This window comes from Pan troglodytes, chromosome 13 (assembly GCF_028858775.2).
Source record: "Pan troglodytes isolate AG18354 chromosome 13, NHGRI_mPanTro3-v2.0_pri, whole genome shotgun sequence".
Classification (NCBI taxonomy): Eukaryota; Metazoa; Chordata; class Mammalia; order Primates; family Hominidae; genus Pan; species Pan troglodytes.
Window position 1 is genome coordinate 102,622,860 of NC_072411.2, and position 24,699 is coordinate 102,647,558.

Below are 24,699 nucleotides of genomic sequence, written 5' to 3' on the forward strand. Positions count from 1 at the left end.
GAAAGAGAAAGAAGAGCCATGTGCATTGAGGGATATAATTTTATTTTTTTTTTTATAAAGTGGAAAACAACATGATCTTAAGGCTGAGTGAAAATTTCAGCTACCAAAAAGCTTTGTTATATTTAGAGCTTGTTTGGAAGACAGATGATAGGAGTTGTCAATAAGTTTTTTGGCTTTTCTTCTAAAGAAGCACCTCGTTAGAGTTTTAGACTCAAGTAAAAAGGCATCTTCAGACACCTGAGTCTTTATGTATATATTGCCCATAAGAATGCCATTTCTAGGCCAGGCGTGGTAGCTCATACCTATAATCCCAGCACTTTGGGAGGCAGAGGTGGGCAGATCACGAGCTCAAGAGATCAAGACCATCCTGGCCAATGTAGTGAAACCCTGTCTCTACTAAAACTACAAAAATTAGCTGGGCATGGTGGTGCATACCTGTAGTCCCAAGCTACTTGGGAGGCTGAAGCAGGAGAATCACTTGAACTTGGGAGGTGGAGGTTGCAGTGAGCTGAGATCATGCCACTGCACTCCAGCCTGGCAACAGAGCAAGACTCTGTCTCAAAAAAAAAAAAAAAAAGAAAAAAAGCCACTTTTCCTCATTTTTATTGAAGTTAATGAAGATCAACTATGAGAAAAGATAGAAGGAAAAGATAGGAGCAACATAGAAAATGACCCAAGTTCAAATTTGCTAGATTTGAAGGAATCTTGGATTCTGTTTATTTGAAAGATCATTACCCAGAGGGAGAGAATTTTGCCTGGATCATTATGACATATCATTAACTAGAGGGAGAGAATTCTGCCTGGATGCCCATGTGAGACCTGGTCATACACAGGCATACAATACCCTTTCATTTCTTCATTGATGCGGAACTCCCATTGTTACAATGTTGCCAGAAGACAGCTTCCAAAATCGACTTGAACCTTAGAAGTTAGACTCCAAAGCAAAAATGCTAGGGGGAGGGAAAGGTATAAAAGAAACAAAAGCATTTTATTTTTTATTTATTTATTTATTTTCCACTTCTCAACTTGAGTGTAATTTGGTTTATTTCTCTGAAGGATTTCTTTTATCTCAGTAATTCACAACCACAACTGCACGTTGAAACCAACCATGTGGGAATCTTTAAAAGATGTATGCCCGTGCCCCATTCCCAGAGACTCTGTCAGTTGGTTTGTGGTGCTGCGTGGGGCTTGAAATCTTAACACTCTCCGGGTGATTCTCAAGAGTGGTAACCACTGCCTTAAGTGAAGCTCAAAAGCAGATAAGGCCCAACCTCACAACAACCCAGCCCTGGGGAGGGAGGTGCCTGGGATGAGAAGGGCTCTCAGGGGCCTCTGCTGCAATCTTAACATGCAGACAAATCACCTGGGGATCTTGCTAGAATGCAGGCTCTAATTCATTAGGCCCGGGATGGGGCCCCAAATTCTGCATTTCTAACCTTTCTGTGCTTCCAGGAGAGGATTGCCAAGTGTCATGGCACCCAGTGTGGCTTCTGCACACCTGGGATGGTGATGTCCATCTACACGCTGCTCAGGAACCACCCAGAGCCCACTCTGGATCAGTTAACTGATGCCCTTGGTGGTAGGTTATATATGCATGCTTTTATTTTTTAATTTATTTATTTATTTTTTGAGACGGAGTCTCACTCTGTTGCCCAGGCTGGAGGGCGGTGGCGCAATCTTGGCCCCACTGTAATCTCCGCCTCCCAGGTTCAAGCAATTCTTGTGCCTCAGCCTCCCCTCATGCTTTTACTTTTAAACGATGATGATGATAATGATAACAGCTAATATTGGATACCTTTCATGTGCCACACACATTTAATAGTATTAAATACTATTTGAAGATTATCTCATTTGATCCTCACAAAAAATTTATAAGATAGGTACTATTGTTATCCCCATTTCATAAATGGAGAAACTGAGGTTTGGGGAGAGTGATTTGTTCAAAGTTACACCCCCAATAAGTGGAAGAATCGGTTTGTTCAAATCAGGATTCAAACCAACCCACACATTGCATTTGGCTGATGTATTTCTGAAGTCTCTTTTGTTTTTATAATCATTAGAAAGCCAGTTATTCATCAGCCCTTGGGAAGAGTCCTGTTATCTCCACATGCTGCTCCCTCACCACCCTCCCTACTGGGTGGTGGGTGCTTTCAGGACCATATTCAACATCAGAGGGCTGCGATGGTTACAGCATAAAGTCAGAGACTGAGATCTTATGGTGATACTTGATACTTATTGCAAAGAACTGTCTATCCACCCTAGAGCGTTTTTGTCAAGTTCAGGAGCTCAGTGTGTATGTGGTGGGGGGACATCCTCATCAACAAGATTCTAAACACGTTTTTTTAAGTGATACCCTCTCAAGTTCTGTTTCTGGTGAACTTCTCCATGGCTCCATTTGTCTTTGTCTCAGGCCTCCCAAAGACCTCATTTCTCTGCTAGAGAACATGAGCCTAAAGCTCATATGTACACTTACTCTGCAAAAATGTTCCAAGGAAAACCAGAACAAATGGATGTAGAAAGGAGAGACATCGCTCATAAACTGTCTTCTGCCTGATTTCCTTTAGATCTTATCATGAATTTGATTTCATGGCTGTTTATGATGTAAACAAGTGATAAGGGGTTCTCAGATTTCAGGGTACTTAGGTCATACATGGGAATTTGTGGGTAATGAAGATTCCTGGGACCCACCCCTAGAGAGTTTGACTCAGTAATATTGTTTTTTAAATAAGACTTCAGATTTAGGGGTGGAGGAGGAACACCGGACCACACTGAGAGAGAAACGCTGGCCTGATGATTTATTATAAATAAATAATGTGCCCGACTGCTTTCACAGTTTAATAACTACCTTTGCAACAACATAAATGAACCTGGAGGACATTATGCTGAGTAAAATAAGCCAGGCACAGAAGAACAAATACTACATGAGCCCACTTATATGAGGAATCTAAAGTAGTCAAACTCATAGAAGTAGAGAATAGAATGGTGATTACCAGGGCCTGGGGAACGGGAAAACAAAGATGTATTCGTCAAAGGTAAAAAGTTTCAGTTATGCAAAAGGAGTAAGTCCTAGAGATACTGTATAGCATAATGCTTATAGTTAACACTGTATTGTGTACTCAAACATTTGCTGAAAGGGCAGATGTTATAGTAATCACAAAATAAATGAATAAATAAATGGTGAGAGGGAACTTAGAGGTAATAGATATGTTTATAACATTGACTGTGGTGATGGTTTCATGGGTGTAAGACTTATCTCCAAATTCACCAAGTTGTACAGCTTTTTGTATGTCAATAACAGCTCAATAAAATGGATTTTACTTTTAAAAAAAAAAATTAGGTTGGCTGAACACAGTGGCTCACGCCTGTAATCCCAACATTTAGGGAGGCCGAGGTGGGTGGATCACCTGAGGTCAGGAATTTTGAGACCAGACTGGCCAACATGGTGAAACCCCGTCTGTACTAAAAATACAAAAACTAGCCTGACCTGGTGGTGCACACCTGTAGTCCCAGCTACTCGGGGGGCTGAGGCAGGAGAATTGCTTGAACCCAGAAGGTGGAAGTTGCAATGAGCTGAGACTGCACCACCGCACCTGCAGCCTGGGCGACAGAATGAAACCCTGTCTCAAAAATAAAAATAAATTGTTTTAAAAATAAGGCTTAGCTCTTGAATGTGACTGTAGAGCAAGTTTTTGGCTTGAAATTATTGTGTTGTTTGAGCACCTGTCACAAGCAGAAGGCATAACTTTACAGGAGAAAGTACAAATACCTGAGCTTTTAAAATCTGCCTCAAGATTCTTAATGAAATATCCCAAGTTGCTGTTGAAAAGATCTGACTTTGTAGATTAGGTGGACTAAAATGTCAAACAGATCTTTCCTCTATGATAGGGTCCTCATTTCCATCACACTCTTGGTAGACTGTGCCTCTATCTGGGTCACTTGGCTAACAGAGCTGGGTTTTTCTCCTTCAGGTAACCTGTGCCGTTGCACTGGATACAGGCCCATAATTGATGCATGCAAGACTTTCTGTAAAGTAAGTGGAAAGGACCACATGTTTGAGTATGTTTTCCCCAGTGAAACGAAATGGTAACGGTTGTCAGTAATTAGGGGGGCAGCCATCTTACTAATACATGGCTACTTCTTATCTCCAGGTTTCTAGCTGCTGTTTGTTATTTGATCTTGAGCAGGACACTTAACCTCATTCATTGAGCTTGCCTTGGTGGTCGCATAATGAACACCTGAGCATTTTGACACTGGCTGTGTGTCGTTGCTTCCAAGAGGTCTTTCCTGACCTCTTTGCCTGGTCAGGTACCCTGGCCCGGTGTTCCTATAGCCCTCTGCAAACATGTGATGGGCATACACATGTCCCGTCACAGCTTTGGTCACAATGTGGTGCAACTGATCATTTGCTATCCCATGTCTTCACCAGACCGTGGGCTGCTTCACAGTAGAGGCTGTATATCTCCGGGTCCAGTCACCATATAGTCATTGAGTGGCTACTCAATATTTGTTGAATGAATAAATGAACAAACAAAGTTGAAATGAAGGATATAAGATTGCCCTCTGGAAGTTAAACAATGAATTCAGTATATCATAGATAAGAATAGTGATGACAATAACAATACCTGTTAATATTTATTATTAATATTTAAAATACTAACAATATTAACAGTTAATCATTATTAATATTTACTATTTAATGCTATGTGCCATGCTTAGTTATAAGATCTTTATGTCTTTTAACTTATTTAGTAATCACTGCTATTCAAAATTTCCTATAAGCTCAGGTTTTTCATTTATGTTGGTTTGGATATGTTTAAGTACAAATGGCTCTCTTTCATGGCATCTAACGATATTGATTCAGCATTATGTTTCAACTGGTATTCACCTGCTTTATTTACTAGTTCGTAGAATCAGCAATAAATTCCTAGTGATTTGTTTTTTGTCCACTAGACTTCGGGCTGCTGTCAAAGTAAAGAAAATGGGGTTTGCTGTTTGGATCAAGGAATCAATGGATTGCCAGAATTTGAGGAAGGAAGTAAGGTCAGTGAAATATAAAGCTTTTATAAGGCTTTCTCAGGACATGAACAAGAGCCAACATACTCTTAGGAAGAACAAATGGCTACCCAAGTTGACTAACTTGAGGTATGTCAACATGTGCCTTCTCCCATTCTCACTACATCTCTCTATAAAAAAAATTATATCGCAGCAACTTTGTCCTCATTCCAGATATTATTCCCATTTAAATACAGTTATCTACAGGAGGGAAAACACATTGGTTCCTTAGTGTCTCTTAGCTTTTAAAAGCATTTTTTCAAGTTATTTTTCAAGGGCCAGAAGTAAAGTGGAGATGTCATGAAAATAAAAGAACAGGTAGAACAAGTAGAGACAGGAGAGGTTCAGGGAGCCGTTCTTGTTCCAGCTGTGTCTGCAGTTGCTGCCTCCTCTTCTACTGTCCCCAGACTCCAAAGAGAAGGTACAGGGAGTTGAGGCCTCCAGAGGCCCATTGGCATCAGCACTGAGTTGCTGATGACGAGGTTTGTGTTAGAGCCCTTGGTTTGGAGCGCGGGGATTGTGGCTGGCCAGTGGACTTTTTTGTCGGTTTGCTGTATCTGACCGTGTGTCTATATCTTTTGACCTTATTCCACAAAGGATTTTAAAGTTGCTCGATAACAGTAATTTCTGATACGTTCTCTTTTTAGACAAGTCCAAAACTCTTCGCAGAAGAGGAGTTTCTGCCATTGGATCCAACCCAGGAACTGATATTTCCTCCTGAGCTAATGGTGAGTAAAGCAATGTTGAGCTCATCCTAGAAGAATTCATGGTGAAATATCAGGAAGGGTATTTGTTTATGGGTTCTCTCAAAAGCTGATTGGCAAATAGGTAAGGCCTCTCTGTCATCCTTAGCTCAAGGTCTAAAGAGTATGGACTAAGGAAGAGGAGGAGGAATGGGGGTGGGGTCCCCATGGGGGACAGCTGAGTTGACTGTAAGAAGCAGCAGATAGCATCTATAAAATCGTGAAATCACAGTGTTTGTAGGTATAGACATGTTTCCTACTTTCACTTTTGCTGAAGTTTATTCCTCCATAGAATGATTTAACAAGATTCAGCATGTTACTATATTTGCTAACATTAAAATGATGTTCTTTGAGACAAGAGCACCAAAGGGAGACAGACCAAGCAGTTCCCAGGAGTAAAGAACCATCGTACTTTTATTCTGAATTCTAATTCCTTGTAAAGCTCTACTTTTAGGTCACTTTGTACTTTATTTTTTAGAAGATATGTATTTTCTCCTTCTGTATCTACAGTACTAATGATTGAGTGGAAACAGGTGGAGATGGCATCATTGGGTACCTTGAATCCCTATTGCTTTTTCAATAGATAATGGCTGAGAAACAGCCGCAAAGGACCAGGGTGTTTGGCAGTGAGAGAATGATGTGGTTTTCCCCCGTGACCCTGAAGGAACTGCTGGAATTTAAATTCAAGTATCCCCAGGCTCCTGTTATCATGGGAAACACCTCTGTGGGTATGTAGAACCCCAGGGATTTTTTATAGGGAAATTGAGAAAAAGGGCTTGGGATGGGGCCGGGGTGGGCTGGGGAAACTTCATATACATGTGTTCTCAGGAAAAGCAGTCTGAAATAGCATTTTTAATCATTTGAGCCAGACTTCCTGAGCATTGCTCAAGAGACTTTCTAACTGTTATTAAGTAGATTCCTCTTGCCTCTTATTGGAGCAGTGTCAAGAGTTGCACCGAAGGGGCTTGCTCCATAGCAAACCAGCAGCAGGAGCTCCAGTGACAGCTGTCCTGTCTTTCCTTTTAGGGACTAATCTGGGCCTCAAATTTCAAATTGCTCTTTGTTTCCTCTCTCAGGGTGTCTCAGTAGGTATATGTTTTACTTAAACAACCGCTACAGGGTCTTCCTGTTGCATCCAGTGTATGCTCAGCTTGAGGAGCAGCCCCTAGAGTCTTCCCAGAGAGAATTTTGAATATGCCATATGGCCCAAGTTTCAAGGTTGACAATTCCAGAGTCTTCCAAGTTTGATGAAAATCTATCCAGCCATTCTCTCTGTATGTGATTTGGCAATAAACAGATGAATAGAAAGATACATAATTTTTAGATATTTAAAGATATTAGTTTAATAATAATTTCAAATTTAAAAGGCAGTTAGTTACTTTATTCTAGTCTTATTGATTTTTTTTTTTTTTTGATCCTTTAGGGCCTGAAGTGAAATTTAAAGGCGTCTTTCACCCAGTTGTAATTTCTCCTGATAGAATTGAAGAACTGAGTGTTGTAAACCATGCATATAATGGTGAGTTCTCAAGTCCCTGTTTTCTTAGTTAAGATGCATTAATCAATTTATTTACATTGCCCAGCAGACAAGCAGAAAAAGAATGATTCCTAATTATAATACACACAGAGATTCTCTTCTTATAAGAATGATATGTTTGTTGGCCACATAAATGTCTTCTTTTGAGGAGTGTCTGTTCATATCCTTTGCCCACTTTTTGATGGGGTTGTTTTTTCCTTACAAATTTATTTAAGTTCCTTGCAGATTCCAGATACTAGACCTTTGTCAATGGGTAGATTACAAAACTTTTCTCGCATTCTGTAGGTTGCCTGTTCACTCTGATGCTAGTTTCTTTTGCTAGGCATAAACTCTTTAGTTTAATTAGATCCCATTTGTCAATTTTGGCTTTTGCTGCAATTGCTTTTAGTGTTTTAGTCATGAAGTCTTTGCCCATGCCTATGTCCTGAATGGTATTGCCTAGGTTTTCTTTTAGGGTATTTATGGTTTTGGGTTTTACATTTAAGTCTTCAATCCATCTTGAGTTAATTTTTGTATAAGGTGTAAGGAAGGGGTCCAATTTCAGTTTTCTGCATATGGCTAGCCAGTTTTCCCAGCACCATTTATTAAATAGGGAACTCTTTCCCCATTGCTTGTTTTTGTCAAGTTTGTCAAAGATCAGATGGTTGTGGATGTGTGGTTTTATTTCTAAGGTCTCTGTTCTGTTCCATTGATCTATATATCTGTTTTGGTGCCAGTACCATGCTGTTTTGGTTACTGTAGTCTTGTAGTATAGTTTGAAGTCAGATAGTGTGATGCCTCCAGCTTTGTTCTTTTTGCTTAGGATTGTCTTGGCTATACAGGCTCTTTTTGGTTCCATATGAAATTTAAAGTAGTTTTTTCCAATTCTGTGAAGAAAGTCAATGGTAGCTTGATGGGGATAGCATTGAATCTGTAAATTACTTTGGGCAGTATGGCCATTTTCATGGTATTGATTCTTCCTATCCATGAGCATGGAATGTTTCTCCATTTGTTTGTGTCCTCTCTTATTTCCTTAAGCAGTGGTTGGTAGTTCTTCCTGAAGAGGTCCTTAACATCCCTTGTAAATTGTATTCCTAGGCATTTTCTTCTCTTTGTAGCAATTGTGAATGGGAGTTCATTCATGATTTGGCTCTCTGCTTGTCTATTGTTGGTGTATTGGAATGCTTGTGATTTTTGCACATTGATTTTGTATCCTGAGACTTTGCTGAATTTGCATATCAGTTTAAAGAGTTTTTGGGCTGAGATGATGGGGTTTTCTAAGTACACAATCATGTCATATGCAAACAGAGGCAATTTGACTCCCTGTCTTCCTATTTGAATACCTTTATTTCTTTCTCTTGCCTGATTGCACTGGCCGTAACTTCCAATACTACGTTGAACAGGAGTGGTGAGAGAGGGCATCCTTATCTTGTGCCAGTTTTCAAAGGGAATCCTTCCAGCTTTTTCCCATTCAGTATGATATTGGCTATAGGTTTGTCACAAATAGGTCTTATTATTTTGAGATATGGTCCATCAATACCTAGTTTATTGAAAGTTTTTAACATGAGGAGATGTTGAATTTTATCAAAGGCCTTTTCTGCATCTATAGAGATAATCATGTGGTTTTTGTCACTGGTTCTGTTTATGTAAGGGATTACATTTATTGATTTGCATATATTGAACCAGCCTTGCATCCCTGGGATGAAGCCAACTTGATCGTGGTGGATAAGCTTTTTGATATGCTGCTCATCATCACTGATCATTAGGGAAATGCAAATCAAAACCACACTGAGATACCATCTCATGCCAGTCAGAATGGTGATTATTAAAAAGTCAGGAAACAATAAATGCTGGCAAGGCTGTGGAGAAATAGTAATGCTTTTACACTGTTGGTAGGGGTGTAAATTAATTCAACCATTGTGGAAGACAATGTGGTGATTCCTCAGGGATCTAGAACCAGAAATACCATTTGACCCAGTAATCCCATTACTGAGTATATACCCAAAGGATTATAAATCATTCCACTATAATGACACATGCACACTTAGGTATATTGCAGCACTATTTACAATAGCAAAGACTTGGAACCAACCCAAATGCACATCAATGATAGACTGGGTAAAGAAACTGTGACAGATACACACCGTGGAATACTATGCAGCCATAAAAAAGAATGAGATCATGTCCTTTGCAGGGACATGGGTGAAGCTGGAAGCCATCATTCTCAGCAAACTAACACAGGAGCAGAAAACCAAACACCACATGCTCTTACTCATAAGTGGGAGTTGAACAATGAGAACACATGGACACAGGGAGGGGAACAACACATACCGGGGCCTGTTGGCGGGTGGGGAGCAAGGGAAGGGAGAGCATTAGGACAAATACCTAACGCATGCAAGGCTTAAAACCTAGATGACAGGTTGATAGGTGCAGCAAACCACCATAGCACATGTATACCTGTGTAACAAACCTGCATATTCTGCACATGTATCCTAGAACTTAAAGTAAAAGAAAAGAAAAAGAAAATGGGGGCAGAAAGCATAAAAAAAAGAATGATAACATTCTGGAGGAAGACTGAGGGAAGAATTCTCTAAAGTTAATCTAAATACTAATTGTCTGAATAGTTCAGTTTTTACTGAAGAACTTCTTCTGTCTGCAATATCAGAGAAATGTGACAAATGACAACTATTCAATGAAGGATACAGTGCTAAGTGCTGGACAGAAGATAAAGATGAATATAACACAGTCTTTGCTCTTTAAAACCACAGTAGCGAGTTTATGTATTCAACAGCTTACAGACTGGTTTTTCTACTCCTGTAGAGGAAATTGATTTAATGGCAATGATAAGAAGCAATAGAAATGTGGGTTTGCAGTACAGCCTCTGAAATCTAACTCTTGACAATGGCATATATTAGCTGTCAGATCTTAGGCAAGTTACTTAACTCTCAGTTTCTTCATCTGTGAAATGGGGCTATTAATATCTCATAGGTATGTTCAGATTTAAGATTATCTAAAGCATTCAACATAATACTCGATAGAGTGAGTGTTCAAAGAATTCAGCCTTCATTACCTCCATCACCACCACTTACATCACTGCCATCGCCTCTACTATTACCCCCACCTTCATCACCACCACCACACCACCCCCTTACTGCTATCCCTACCACCATCGCCTCACCACCACCTTCATTACTACCATTACCTTCATCACCATCACCACTATCACTGACCATCACCACCATCACTAATAAGCAGGGCAGCATGTATCCAATATAAAGATTCTATGTCTGTAGCTTTGGTCTAATGGACATTTTCAGGTCAGCAGTGATCACACTGTGTTATTTACAAATGACTTCATTTCAGGACTCACCCTTGGTGCTGGTCTCAGCCTAGCCCAGGTGAAGGACATTTTGGCTGATGTAGTCCAGAAGCTTCCAGAGGAGAAGACACAGATGTACCATGCTCTCCTGAAGCATTTGGGAACTCTGGCTGGGTCCCAGATCAGGAACATGGCTGTATGTATCTGATGACAGTAAACTCTGGTATGCATCCCTTGGGTGACTCTCCCTGATGAATCATGACATTTTCATTCTTTTGGAACAGACAAAAAAAAATAGTTCTCCAAAGCCTTGCTTAATCCTTATTTTAGCACTTGCTTTTTTGTGATTACATAAATGAAAATAACTCATTATTTTAAAAAGTCTTTAGGGGGACACATCATTAGCAGGCATCCAGATTCAGATCTGAATCCCATCCTGGCTGTGGGTAACTGTACCCTCAACTTGCTATCAAAAGGTAAGTGACAGCCCCTACTTGGAGATTATTAAGCTGTTTCTCTACCCCTTTTTCTCTCTGGGGAGGCAGGAAATCCAGTCTTGAAGATGACTTTTCCCTATAATATCAATAAATTTCTCTGCTTTTCTGGATACTGGAAATTTTGTGAGTCTTGTCTTGTCTTAATAGCAGAGGCTTTCTTCCCCTGTGTCTTTCTGGTTTTTTGTTTGTTTGTTTGTTTGTTTGTTTTTCCTCATACTGGTCACCCTGCACTGGACATGTTTGTGTTGGTTAATGTCCAGATGTGATCTGATTATTGCTGGGAACTACATGCTATTGAGAACTATTGGGTCCCTTTGTTGAAGACATTCTCCAGGTGGTACAGGAGTGTTGTGGCACCCACATCGTGCTTTGAGCTCACACTTAATTTATCATTGATGGAAACGTACAGGTCTTTTTCAGGTGAAAAATGATTGGGCCTCATTCTATATTTATTTACTTGATTTTTGTTATTAAAACTAAGTCCGCAACATCTAATTTATTGCTTCTTCCAACTTGCTTGAAAATTATTAGGAAGTTCTAATTGGTCCTCTGTAAGTTTGTGGGGTATTTTTTTTTCGTTAAAAAATATGGACTAGTTTTCTATCATCTGCATTGTTAAATACTCACTCTTCATATCATTTAAACCATAAAACTATGTTTTTTTGTTTTTTGTTTTTTTTTGAAATGGAGTCTCGCTCTGTCACCCAGTCTGGAGTGCAGTGGCACGATCTCAGCTCACTGCAACCTCTACCTCCTGGGTTCAAGCGATTCTCCTGCCTCGGCCTCCTGAGTAGCTGGGACTGCAGGCATGTGCCACCATGCCCAGCTAATTTTTGTATTTTTAATAGAGATGTGGTTTCACTACGTTGGCCAGGCTGGTCTCGAACTCCTGACCTCGGGTGATCCACCCGCCTCTGCCTCCCAAAGTGTTGGGATTACAGGCATGAGCCACGGTGCTTGGTCACAAAACTATCTTAAAGAGGAAGATTTGCATTCAGGGTTTTCAATTTGAGTAACATCCCCTTAAAAGTCATACTATGAGAAACAGGTTTTGTGATGTGAATATAGACATCAAAAGCTTCTTAGCTTTCAGTATTTTGTTATAGTTTTAAACTGTTCCTCTTCCTTATATATTAATTAAAGAACTAAAATTCTTCAGGTGTTGGAACAAGATATAAAAAAGTAAGATAACACCTCACTAGTATACAAATTTATTAAAGATAATTTCTTATTCATGACTGTATCTAGTGGGGTTCCTGCTTATAAACAATAAATATTTGTTGGCTGACTTGATCAGAATATCAAAAGAGATATTAATATTTACTCCCTACTTGTAAAGTTTTAAGTGAATTGTGTTGTCAGGAAGAGGACTGCTAAGGTTCTATTCTACCTGAAACTCTGGGCTACTCTGTGAGATCTTTTCATCTATTTTTTAAATCTATTTTTTATTTTTAAAAAAATTTTTTAGATGGAGTCTCACTTTGTCATCCAGGCTGGAGTGCAGTGGCATGATCTCAGCTCACTGCAACCTCTCCCTCCCGGGTTCAAGTGATTTTCCTGCCTCAGCTTCCTGAGTAGCTGGGACTACAGGTGCGCATAACCATGCCCAGCTAATTTTTTTGTATTTTTAGCAGAGAGGGGTTTCACCATGTTGGCCAGGCCAGTCTCAAACTCCTGACCTCAAATGATCCACCTGCCTTGGCCTCCCAAAACACTAGGATTACAGGTGTGAACCACCGCGCCCAGTCGATGTTTTTATCGATGAGAAAGCAAGGAAAACAAAAAGAGATGGGGCCTAGACTAGAAGAAACATTGCAAGACGCATTATAGGGTAAAAGATTTGCTAAGCATAGGAAGAGCACCTGTTTCCCTGAACAACTGGTTTCCTCAGGTATTTGGTGGAATTACTTCCCAAGTTTTGGAAGGTTATTTAACAGACCAAACAGATCCCAGGGAAAGTGTCATTTCTTTCCACAGAAGGAAAACGACAGATTCCTTTAAATGAGCAATTCCTCAGCAAGTGCCCTAATGCAGATCTTAAGCCTCAAGAAATCTTGGTCTCAGTGAACATCCCCTACTCAAGGAAGGTGAGAACATCCCACTGTCAATTTCCCAGTTCCACCTGTGATGCTATGGCTTGTTTATTCCAGCATATGGTGGAATAAGAAAAAAGGTTAAGTGTTTATGTGGGAGATAAAGGCTCAACTTCAGGAAGTGGTATGAGGTCATTATTTTAAGACTTGTGAATAGTTGCCTTTTCCTTATATTACGCATGCCCCTATCATTCCTCGAATTAGGAGATTTTTTTTTTTTTTTTGAGATCGAGTCTCGCTCTTTTGCCCACACTGGAGTGCAGTGGCATGATCTTGGCTCACTGCAATCTCTGCCTCCCAGGTTCAAGCGATCCTCCTGCCTCAGCCTCCCGAGTAGCTGGGATTACAGGTGCGCACCACCATGCCCAGCTAATTTTTGCATTTTTAGTAGAGACGGGGTTTCGCCAAGTTGGCCAAGCTGGTCTGGAGTTCCTGACCTCAGGTGATTCACCTGCCTCGGCCTCCCAAAGTACTGGGATTACAGGTGTGAGCCACCACTCCCAGCCTTATCTCTGCCATTCGTGCTCTTTCTCCCCCTACCCCAAGCTCTAAAGTAACTTTCTAAAAGGTTTTTGTCCCATAAGCCTTTCTCCCTAAATATGACATGAAGAGTATGCCTCTACCTATATCTTGGGTTTTGAAAAAAGCCTAAAAATACATTTGCAATAGAACTTAGTGGAAAAAACAAGAGGCTTTGCATGAGATAGAGTCAGGTTTGAATCCTGGTTTCAAGGCCTGAACTAATTACTGAATCCTTCTGCACCTTGGATTCCTCATCTGTAAAATGGGAATAATCAAGCCTGCCTCAGAGGATGTATTAGTTTGCTAGGGCTATCATAACAAAGAGCCACACACTGGGTGGCCTCAATAACAGAGAATGATTTTCTGGAGATGCTGGGGGCTGCATATCTGATATCAATGTGATACTCAACATACACATACCGTCCAGCGCGTAGGTGATGCTCAACACACACACACTACCTGGTGTGTAGGTGACACTCAACACACACAGACTGCCCGGTGTGTAGGTGATACTCAAGACACACAGACTGCCCAGTGCATAGGTGATGCTCAGTGTTTCTACATGTGCCACTTAACTGTTTCTTTCAGTGGGAATTTGTGTCAGCCTTCCGACAAGCCCAGCGACAGGAGAATGCGCTAGCGATAGTCAATTCAGGAATGAGAGTCTTTTTTGGAGAAGGGGATGGCATTATTAGAGAGTTATGCATCTCATATGGAGGCGTTGGTCCAGCCACCATCTGTGCCAAGAATTCCTGCCAGAAACTCATTGGAAGGTAAGGATTAGAGGTAAGGGCTCCTCTAATACTTGTCCTTAGACTCCAAGTATTAGAGGAGCCCTTTTTGTGGTGAGATGTGATTACAAGAAGAAAAGTGTTCCATACCTTTCTATTTAATGGCTGGGAATTACAGTAAGATTTTGTTATTATTTCCATATGTCTTGATGTTAGTGAATTCTGAAGTGGGAATTATATACTCTGCGTGTGTGTGTGTGTGTGTGTGTGTGTGTGTGTGTGTGTGAGAGACAGACAGACAGAGAAGCCCTCCCCCAACAGTGCAAATTTGTATTATTTATTTTGGGAGAATAATTTGCCATGATGAAAAACCAATTATGTGAGTTTGTTCTATAATAAATTGTTAAAGGCATTTGCTTACCTGACTTCCTGTATCTAAAGATGATACTAATAGCTAATATTTCTTGAGCATTACTTGGTATCAGCTGCCATAACAAAGCATAGTGATTAAAAGCATGAGCTTTAAAACTTGAGAAAGGCAGACTGGCCAAAATCTCAGTTTACCCTCTGTTAACTCCTCCATGCTCTCAGTCAGCTTACTTAATTATATTGGTACTTTGGTTCCCTAGCTGTCAAAGATGGGTGATCATACCTACCTCACAGGGCAGTTGAGAGGATTAAATGAGTGAATACATATAAGGTGCTAAAAGCAGATCTTGGCATGCAATAAATGTCCTAGTGATATGAGGGTCAGTTACTCCTGGACTATGGACTTTATATGAGTTGTCATTTATTTCTCTAGATCATTCTGTGAGTTGGGTTCTAATATTCCCCTTTTACAGGTGAGGACATGGCGAGACCCAGGCTAGCGACCTTGAGAATGGTGGGCCAATTTGAACTCGGGCTGCCTGATCCAGAGCTTGTACTCTTATTTCCTGTATTAAACTATGGCTATTTGTCTTACCCATTAGATGAAGATATGGGGTAATAAACCCTGTCAGGCTAGGAGTCTTCTCTTTGGACTTTCCAGGCACTGGAACGAAGAGATGCTGGATACAGCCTGCAGGCTTATTCTGAATGAAGTCTCCCTTTTGGGCTCGGCGCCAGGTGGGAAAGTGGAGTTCAAGAGGACTCTTATCATCAGCTTCCTCTTCAAGTTCTACCTGGAAGTGTCACAGATTTTGAAAAAGATGGTAAACAACTGTTTACACATTAACTTCCCCAGTACTGGGAGCTATCATGACACCAAAAGTAGAGGCAATGACTCCCTACCAAATAGCTGTAGAATAAAAAAGACAATCCACATTAGAAACACACGCACTTGCTGAGCATCCCTCAGCCTGTCTGTGGGTGGGTATGAGTTTAGGGAAGAATTGAAAGTAGAGCCAAGAGTTGAGCAAGCTTGTATTTAACACCACTCAATTATTTGGTTTCTGACTGGTAGTTTTTCCAGATCACGTTCAGAAAACTTGCTAATGATTTGAGTATGTTTTCCCTCTGTAGGGCATTTCTTCCTCTTGAGCTGTTACCTTCACGTTGAGGTTGACTTCATGTGTTTGGTGTTCTTTTCCGGATTCAGCTTCATTTCCCTAGCCCGTAAGGTGGCCATGATGGCAGCCACTGCACAAGATGACTGTGAAATGCGTCATTGTAGGAAAAGGGCTTCATATGGTCCCTAGTGCTTCAGAGGAAATCTGTAGTAGTAGTCATGGTAATAGTAGTGACAATCCATGCATTCTTTTGCCTGGTCTCTCTTAGGGCAAACAATTAAAGCTACAAGATTCTTGGCTGGGGAGGACACAACTAAAAAAATTATCTGAATAAATCCATTAGACCCAAAGGAGACTTGAGCCTCATTGGCCTCACAAACCCCATGCTATAACCAGCTGACCAAAACAGACTAGAAGCCAAGAACAGTCTTCCTGTGGTATAGAAGTTAGTATGTTCACTTTAAATAGGAGACACAAAGTCTCTTATCCTTGCTTTTGAGGGTATCTTCTCAGTGTAGGTGGGAGCAACTAGGAACCAGAAGGGTAGTATCACATTATTAAGAATGAAAATTTGAAATCATAGATAAGTGACATATTGTCACCAGGTAACCAATTATAGACTCCTCCAATTAGTAGCAAACTAATATAATTTCTGGGTGACTCAAGCGATGTAATTTAAAGCTTTTGCCTTGTAGTCTTATACCCCTCCTCTCTTTAAAAATAATAGCTTTTGTTGGTTTTATTTAATTTTTTTTTTGAGACAGGGTCTCTGTCACCCATGCTGGAATACAGTGGTGTGATATCATAGCTCAGTGCAGCCTCAACTTCCTGGACTCAAGCAATCCTCCCACCTCAGCCTCCCAAATAGCTGAGACCATAGGCATGCACCACCATGCCCAGCTAATTTCTTTATTTTTTTGTAGAGACAGAGTCTTACCATGTTGCTCAAGCTGGTCTTGAACTCCTGGACTCAAGCAATCATGCTGCCTTGGCCTCCCAAAATGCTGGAATTACAGGCATGAGCCATGACACCTAGCTGGTTTTATTTTCTATTAAAATTATGTAAATTAGAAAAAATAACCACCAGGTGTATTGTTGAAAGTCTTTCCCCCCATCCGGCTCTAGGCTGTGCAATGTTCAGTCTTGTGTAAAGAACCAAACGACTCACTTCCCTCAGTCCTGAGGAATGTTCTTGCTGGGGACCAGAATCCTTCCCCTGTGGGGCAGCGGCAGGGATGCAGCCTGTGTCCCCCTTTCTACACATCTGGCAGGCAACATGGAACCTTTATGCTTATTTGCAATGGTGTACTTTGACTCTGATGTTTTCCTGGCTTAAGTATTTTCTTCCTTTCCATTTTATTTACTTAGCTTCTATCTTCTTGTTGGATCAGTTTGTAAGTCCTCATATCATTTAGGAGAGTATATGAGAGAATCATAAGAAAAATAGAGCTGGTGGAAGCCAGTTACCTACCGTATTCATCTGGCTATTCATAATATGAGGAAATATGTATGCACCTTTCAGAGTATATGTCCTTGAGTCAGGGAGCTGCTTGTATTTCTGGGGTTCTGAATAGGGTGAGTGCTTAGTACATGTGAGACTTCAGAGTAGAGATGCTTGCTAAGACTCATGCTAGCCTCACTTCCAAAATCATTCTGGTGCATTCAAACTATTTAAAATATCTGCAATGGTTCTACTTTTCAGGATCCAGTTCACTATCCTAGCCTTGCAGACAAGTATGAAAGTGCTTTAGAAGATCTTCATTCCAAACATCACTGCAGTACATTAAAGTACCAGGTGAGTGGTATTTTTTGTTTTTAAAAATTCACAATCTGGGCTATAGTGATTTGACCTGGACATTCCCACTGTCTCTCCGTGAAACTCAAGCTCTGTAAGTCCAAGCTCCGCTTCTGGTAAACTCACAGCCTCTTTAGGGGTAACTAAAATTCCAAAATCAATGAAGAATTTGACTAAAGACAAATCTAGCAGTGGTAATATTAAAGAAGAATGTTGATTTGGGTCTTAAAGGTTACGTGCTTTGCACTGTGGCCTTGTACCACAGACACGCATGAGCTGGCCACCTTGTCACGTGTTTTCTGCCCTGGGCACTGCAGGCATCAGAGTCCAATAAAGCCACGCTCTGCGGCAGTGCCATGGGCTGCTTTGCTTTCATTTTCAGAGGAAAAGACACAGCCCCTAGAGGTTGATGAAAATTCAATAATGCTTTTAAAAAGAACTGCTGATTTGTTTAGCTTGAATGTTAAGATATTTTACTCCCTTAGTCTCTATTCTCCTAGTGATTTTTCTGTGAGTTACATTTTAGAGTTGAATCAAACGTAAGTACTAAGAGCTTTTTGTGCTCTCGTAATGAAGGCTATTAGAAAACAGGATTCCTAACTCTCAAATGGAATTTTCTGCCACATCATAAAAATATGCCTGAAGTCACCCTGTTGGTAAAGTGGATACAGTTTGGTGGGTTTTTCCTTGAAATTATTATCAGGAAACTTGACCTCGAGAGTTTTAGTAAGTCAAGAACATGAAAAGGCTTTTTAAAGCATTTGTTCACTGAATCTATTGTTGGATTTAGTTGTGAAAGCTTATAGTATGTCGTAATGAACATTGATGTTGGTGTGTATTCCTTGAGGTTTTAGGTTCAATATGTTTAAAAATTAAAATGCACCAAACTCCATTGAAAATGATTGTTTTGAAAGTTAAAAACAGCTGCCATCTCCTCGGTGTTCTTTTCAAATATGATAGTTGAACCCTTTGGCTTATAAATACCCTAATATTTCTTAGACAATGGAATAAACTTCAGAAAGAAACAACAACAAATTAATGGATATTGAAATCATCCAAAGAAAAAGGAAAATCTTCACATAGTGCATGATCTTGAATGAGAGTTTATCATTGATTGCAAAACAAAGTTTTAGATGCAATATGTCTGCCACATAGATGAGTTTTGTTTTTGTTTTGCCCGTGGTTTTTCACACACACATACAAACATCCACATTGCTAGAGCAACGTCAGCACTCACGAAGAGCATTTTTCCCCTAAATCAGTTCATTTGCTTTGAAAATATTTTGACACAGCTTCAAAAGATCACCAGTTTGAGGAGACAACATTCTTCCTTCCATAGTATCTTTAGCCAAATACTAAGCAGAAGCAGGTAATTGAGGATAGCTTCTTTCACCAGTAGATTTATCACAACTAACTGCAAAAAAAAAAAAAAAAAAAGTATGATATCTTTGACGGTAGGACAAAGACATTTTTTGGAATTTTTCCTCAGTTTTTTGGCAGGCCTCACACAACATGGTTTCAAAAGACTTTTTTTCAATGTGATGAAGTGTTTTGTTTGTTACAGTGAAATGTGTTATGTCAGTTAACTCCCAGACCCATTACAGATACCTATGAATGTCTTTCCTTAATGTCTCAGCTTATGAATTATCTGGAATTTTGCTTTTCAGGATGAAAAAACTTCTTAGGGTTTTAAAAAGAAGATGTGGGTGATTTTTTTTCACTCAAATGTGGTTCAGGCTGAGAGCCCAAGCAGCATCCCAGCTCAGCACTTTGGGGGATATTTTGCAGAGGAAGTCAATTCCTACCATCTGCAACATATGAAAAACCACACCTGGTAGAACCTCATTGTTGGTTTTTCCTTTTCATCACTATCTCAGCTCCTCGAAGCAGAGGGGGAAGAGGAGAACTGAGGGGAGTCCTTTGCCATGGGGACAGGGCAGTGTGAGCTACGTCAATAGAGCTGGAGTGTTGGGACTGCCTCCAATCTGTGCTCATGCCTGAACCCCAATAAGTAAACTTTTCTCTCATTTTCCCTAGTCCCCTACATTCGTGGCCTAATATCTACCTTTATTTAATGGAGCCCTGGGCCAAGTCTAAATTATTTTTCTCGATAGTCTCCTGCTTTCTAGCTGATAAAGTCAGGATGACTCAACAATAACTGAAAATGAAAAAACAAAAACTTAGTCAATACTCCGTTTTTTGTGCACTGTATTATACTAACTACAAAACTGAAGTTTACATTTAAGTAAAAGAAATATGAAATTAGAACAATAAATGCTTATCAACAGTGTTTATTTTGCAGCAAAACAGTAAATTTTATATAAAATAGGAATAAGTGCATCCTACACACGTCTTATACCAAGTTAATTGTAGAAATTACACTACTTCCTGTGCATAGTTGTCAGCCACAATTTGGTTGACATTTTACTTCTTGTCATTTATGTTATGAAAACAATATGGTTTTTTTATTTTCAAATCAATGTTGAACATGTTCTGAAATAACACATGCCACTCTGCCGTTCTCTCCTGATATTCCAGCCCTGCCACCTGCCTGGAGAATCTCTGATCTCTATCTCCAGCCAGAGGTTTTTTGTTTTTTTGAGGCCCTTAAGTAGTTGGGTAGTGAGTGGGGAGCACTCTTCTCGAGTTCCTGGAGCAGCAGAGGGCACTGGAGAACTGTACATTTCACAGCTGTCTTAAGTAAAGCTCTCATTATAACGAGAGGTCTCCTCCATTTGTGGGATTAGATGAATTAAATCCAAATGTTCAGAAAGGAAAGCAAAACATCTGCATGAAAAGGAAATGTGTTAATCAGGGGGATCCAGACAGCTTCTCTTCAGTTCCATAGAGCAAGAGCCTTGGAGCACTTTCACTGGACCAGGGCGGACTTTGAAACAGGAAACCCTGCAGTGAAGAGTGAGATGAAATACCATTTTAGATGGATTCAAGTATCTAACTTATTGTTCATATGTGCTGAATAGGCTTTCTCAAACTGCACATTCTGGTAATCAAATACAAAAGAATTTAGCTTTTCTCCCCGCTCAGATGCCTTAAAGGACACTATGTTGGAAATAGGCCTGTTTCTTCTTTTTTCTCCCAGTAAAGATTTTTAACCAGTATGTGTTGGCGACTTGTTCTCTCTTCCCTCCTGCCATATGATGTGTAGCCTGGCATTGTAAGGCTCATCTCAAAGGAAGATCCAGGGCTCAAGGTGATCCTGTGAGCTGCAGGATGGGAAGGGGAGGTGTCCATAGCTTTTCTCTGACCTCAACCTGGCCAACATGACTGCATGCCCCTCACCCCCAGGTCTTCCAGAGAAAGCCTCTGGGAGTCTGGCCTCAGTCCCAGTACCGAGTGCAATGTTGACACAGTGAGTTACAGATGGGGGTACCCACCAGGGCTTAGCAGGCCACTCCTCAGCTACAGCCTTCACCCTGGCCTTATGTCTGTCTCTTCACTCGCTCTCCTTCTTTCTTCATATCTTCAATTCTTTTCACAATACACACTCGACTGGGAAAGCCATAAATTCCCATATTTGAAACACCAGGGCAGACATTGTGCTGATTAATGTCTGCTTTGGTTAATGAAACACATTTAAGGTATTTATAGAGCCAACAGCAAGATATTCTGCTCCATGGGGCTCTAAGAAAGAGCAACATTAGTGGATCATTACTCCAATTGCAGGTCCCTTTGGCTTCATTCTCTATCAGGATTGTCTAAGTTAAGAGTTTTGCCAATTATTTCTTATAATTCCTCACTCAAAATTGAAAAAAAGAAGGCTATTCTGGTTGAAGTAATACCCTCAGTATTTTCTACAAACATAGTCACGATATCATCATACTCTTCTGTAAAATATTATATGTATCGTGCTTATATAGAAACAGTAAAGTCATTTTGATAATAAAATTTAAAGAGATACATAAGCATTAGCAAGAGGACATAATTTTGTATTGTCAAGAAGAAAGATTTAAATTTGTTTACTTACACAAATGGAATTTCCATTTGAGATGTTTGGGGTCTACATTCAAAAAAAGTGAAAAATAAGAACAACATCATGGATTGACATACCAGTTGGCTTATTGAATTACTGTAGTAGGTTTATTGTCTTGGTGTTATTAATAGTGACTTTTTTTTTTTTTTTTTTTTTTTTTGATGGAGTCTCACTCTGTCTCCCAGGCCGGGGTGCAGTGCTGTGATCTTGGCTCACTGTAACCTCCGCCTCCCAGGTTCCAGCGATTCTGTAGCCTCAGCCTCCTGAGTAGCTGGGATTACAGGCATGTGCCACCGTACCTGGCTATTTTGTTTTGTTTTGTTTTTTTTAGTAGAGACGGGGTTTTACCATGTTGGCCAGGCTGGTCTCGAACTCCTGACCTCAAGTGATCTGCCCACCTTAGCCTCCCAAAGTGCTGGGATTATAGGCATGAGCCACTGTGCCCAGCCCAATAGTGCCTTTTCATATGCAAAAGTATTCTGGTTTGAGTCTAAATTATATAGCTACCTTCTTATGGGAAATGTGCATAATAATAATTCCTACTTTCTCTATAGAAATGTAAAAGTATATTTTGGTTATTTATTAAACAGAATATAGGCCCAAAGCAGCATCCTGAAGACCCAGTTGGCCACCCCATCATGCATCTGTCTGGTGTGAAGCATGCCACGGGGGAGGCCATCTACTGTGATGACATGCCTCTGGTGGACCAGGAACTTTTCTTGACTTTTGTGACTAGTTCAAGAGCTCATGCTAAGATTGTGTAAGTGGTAAAATTCTTACTCAATGGGCATAAATGATTGTCTTTTCATCTAAGTCACACTAGTGAAAAGTAATGGTGTGAAGAAATAGGCTATTTGTTGGTGATATCCAATGCAGACCAGAGGTGAAACGGGATCGAAATGTAGGATTTACTACAACTTCGTTGTCCCAAGAATTTTTTCCCAATTGTCTGGCAGAGACTGTTGGACAGTTCTTACCTCTCTCATATCTTATTATCCAATTAACCATGTTCTTGGCCTCTATGGCCACTCTAAGGAGCTCTGCTGTGTATATCATCTAGGTCTATTGATCTGTCAGAAGCTCTCAGCATGCCCGGTGTGGTGGACATCATGACAGCAGAACATCTTAGTGACGTCAACTCCTTCTGCTTTTTTACTGAAGCTGAGAAATTTCTGGCAACAGATAAGGTACTGCATTTTTGCTTTCTATTTGAAAAATAACTTTCTCAGTTAACAGTGCTTCATATTTTCTTAAAGATACCATCTACTTTGGCACACCATGAAAGACTCCAGTATTCTTAGAATGCTTATTATAAAAGTATATTCTAATATTGAATGAATTCAAATATATTCATTTTCTGTATAAGTAAAGACATTAACTAGTTATATAAAAGATTATTTGGTGTTTTACATTTTCTAATAGTGAGATGGCATACTGCTAATGGTATAAATGAGTAAATGAAGATGGAATAATGGTAACTTTTATATGGAAATCCCTTCCCTGAGAAGCCCTTATTATTGTCCCAGTCTCAGTGTGGTCAAAGTTCAACTACAAGTTCAAGTGGTATCTGCACCATGAAGCCTTTTTTCTCATTCTTCAATCCAGAAGTTCATTCGTTTTCTCTCTCTCTCTCTCTCTCTCAATTTATTCTGATTTATTTATATTTCCATGTGTTAAATGGGCTTTTTATTTTTTATTTTGTTTTATTTTATTTTGAAATGGAGTTTCTGTTTGTCACCCAGGCTGGAGTGCAGTGGCATGATCTTGGCTCACTGCAACATCCACCTCCTGGGTTCAAGCGATTCTCCTGCCTCAGCTTCCTGAGTAGCTGGGATTACAGGCACAAACCACCATGCCCGGCTAATTTTTGTGTTTTTAGTAGAGAGCATTTTTGCCATGTTGGCCAGGCTGGTCTCGAACTCCTTACCTCAGGTGATCTGCCCGCCTGGGCCTCCCAAAGTGCTGGGATTACAGGCATGAGCCACCACGCCAGGCTTAAATGGGATTTTTAAAAGTGAGCATCTATGATGTCTGGTCACCATAGCTGAACAAGATATGTATGATCTCTACTCTCATGGAGCTTAAAGTCTAGAGGAGAAAACGAAGTGACCTTTATGTACTTTCTACCTTGTGTTAAGCTTGTTTATTTCGATGTCTTATATATTTCTTCCACCTAGTATAAATTCCTTGAGTGAGGACCCATGTCTGACTCATCTGTGTATTCCACACACTGCTTCTCACATTGCAGGGTGAATGAGTAGAGGTATAGTGATAACATTGTTGCCTTGTGAAAATTACAAATGATTAAAACTTTGGCTACAGCAAGAACAGCAATCAGCAGGTTTTCTGCATAATTCGGACTGCTCAGTTCAGTGTTTACCCAAAAGGGCTTCATAATTTGAAACAGTCCCTTCCTCTGGCTCTCCTTGGAAGATACTCCCTTGAAGATATTATCTGTAGAAATGAAAGCTTGATGACTGAGAGTTTGAACTCAAGGTTGAAACTCCCCCAAAGCAGGGCTGTGTAGCACTGGCAGAGACGGTGAGAATTTAAGCCCTTTGCATAAATGTTTACTAAACAAGTGAAACTGATCTTGGCTGCATGATAGTACCTGCTCTTTGAGGTGTGCTTATGAAGATCATAAGCATCTCAGGGGCCACATCTATGTGCCAGGTCACAGGAGCAAAATCAGGAGTCTTTGGAGTGCCATTGTGAATGATTGCCTTTGTTGGTTTAATGCTTTTTAAAACATTCATTTACGGCACTTAATGGCTTTTAAAAATCTTTTCATTGTAGAAATTGTAAGCATATACAAAAATGGGAAAGTATTATACAATGAACCCCATAGATCCATCACCCAGCTTCAACAGTTATCAACACGTTACCATTCTTGTTTCATTTTTCTCTCCTTCACTGCCCCTACCCCAAACAAACACACTTTTTTTGTGTTCAT

The 24,699-nt window shown here is 40.2% G+C and overlaps 1 protein-coding gene across 1 annotated transcript in view; it reads left to right on the forward strand.

The window, feature by feature from the left end:
- AOX1 (aldehyde oxidase 1) overlaps nucleotides 1–24,699 on the forward strand; it is an 85,502-nt gene that overhangs the window by 12,182 nt on the left and 48,621 nt on the right. Inside the window, 14 exon segments of the mRNA NM_001308443.1 lie at nucleotides 1,453–1,579; nucleotides 3,969–4,030; nucleotides 4,951–5,040; nucleotides 5,700–5,780; nucleotides 6,379–6,523; nucleotides 7,219–7,311; nucleotides 10,672–10,823; nucleotides 11,010–11,103; nucleotides 13,102–13,211; nucleotides 14,328–14,512; nucleotides 15,501–15,663; nucleotides 17,663–17,755; nucleotides 22,337–22,506; nucleotides 22,807–22,933. Of these exon segments, the coding sequence (NP_001295372.1) occupies nucleotides 1,453–1,579; nucleotides 3,969–4,030; nucleotides 4,951–5,040; nucleotides 5,700–5,780; nucleotides 6,379–6,523; nucleotides 7,219–7,311; nucleotides 10,672–10,823; nucleotides 11,010–11,103; nucleotides 13,102–13,211; nucleotides 14,328–14,512; nucleotides 15,501–15,663; nucleotides 17,663–17,755; nucleotides 22,337–22,506; nucleotides 22,807–22,933 (1,692 nt within the window).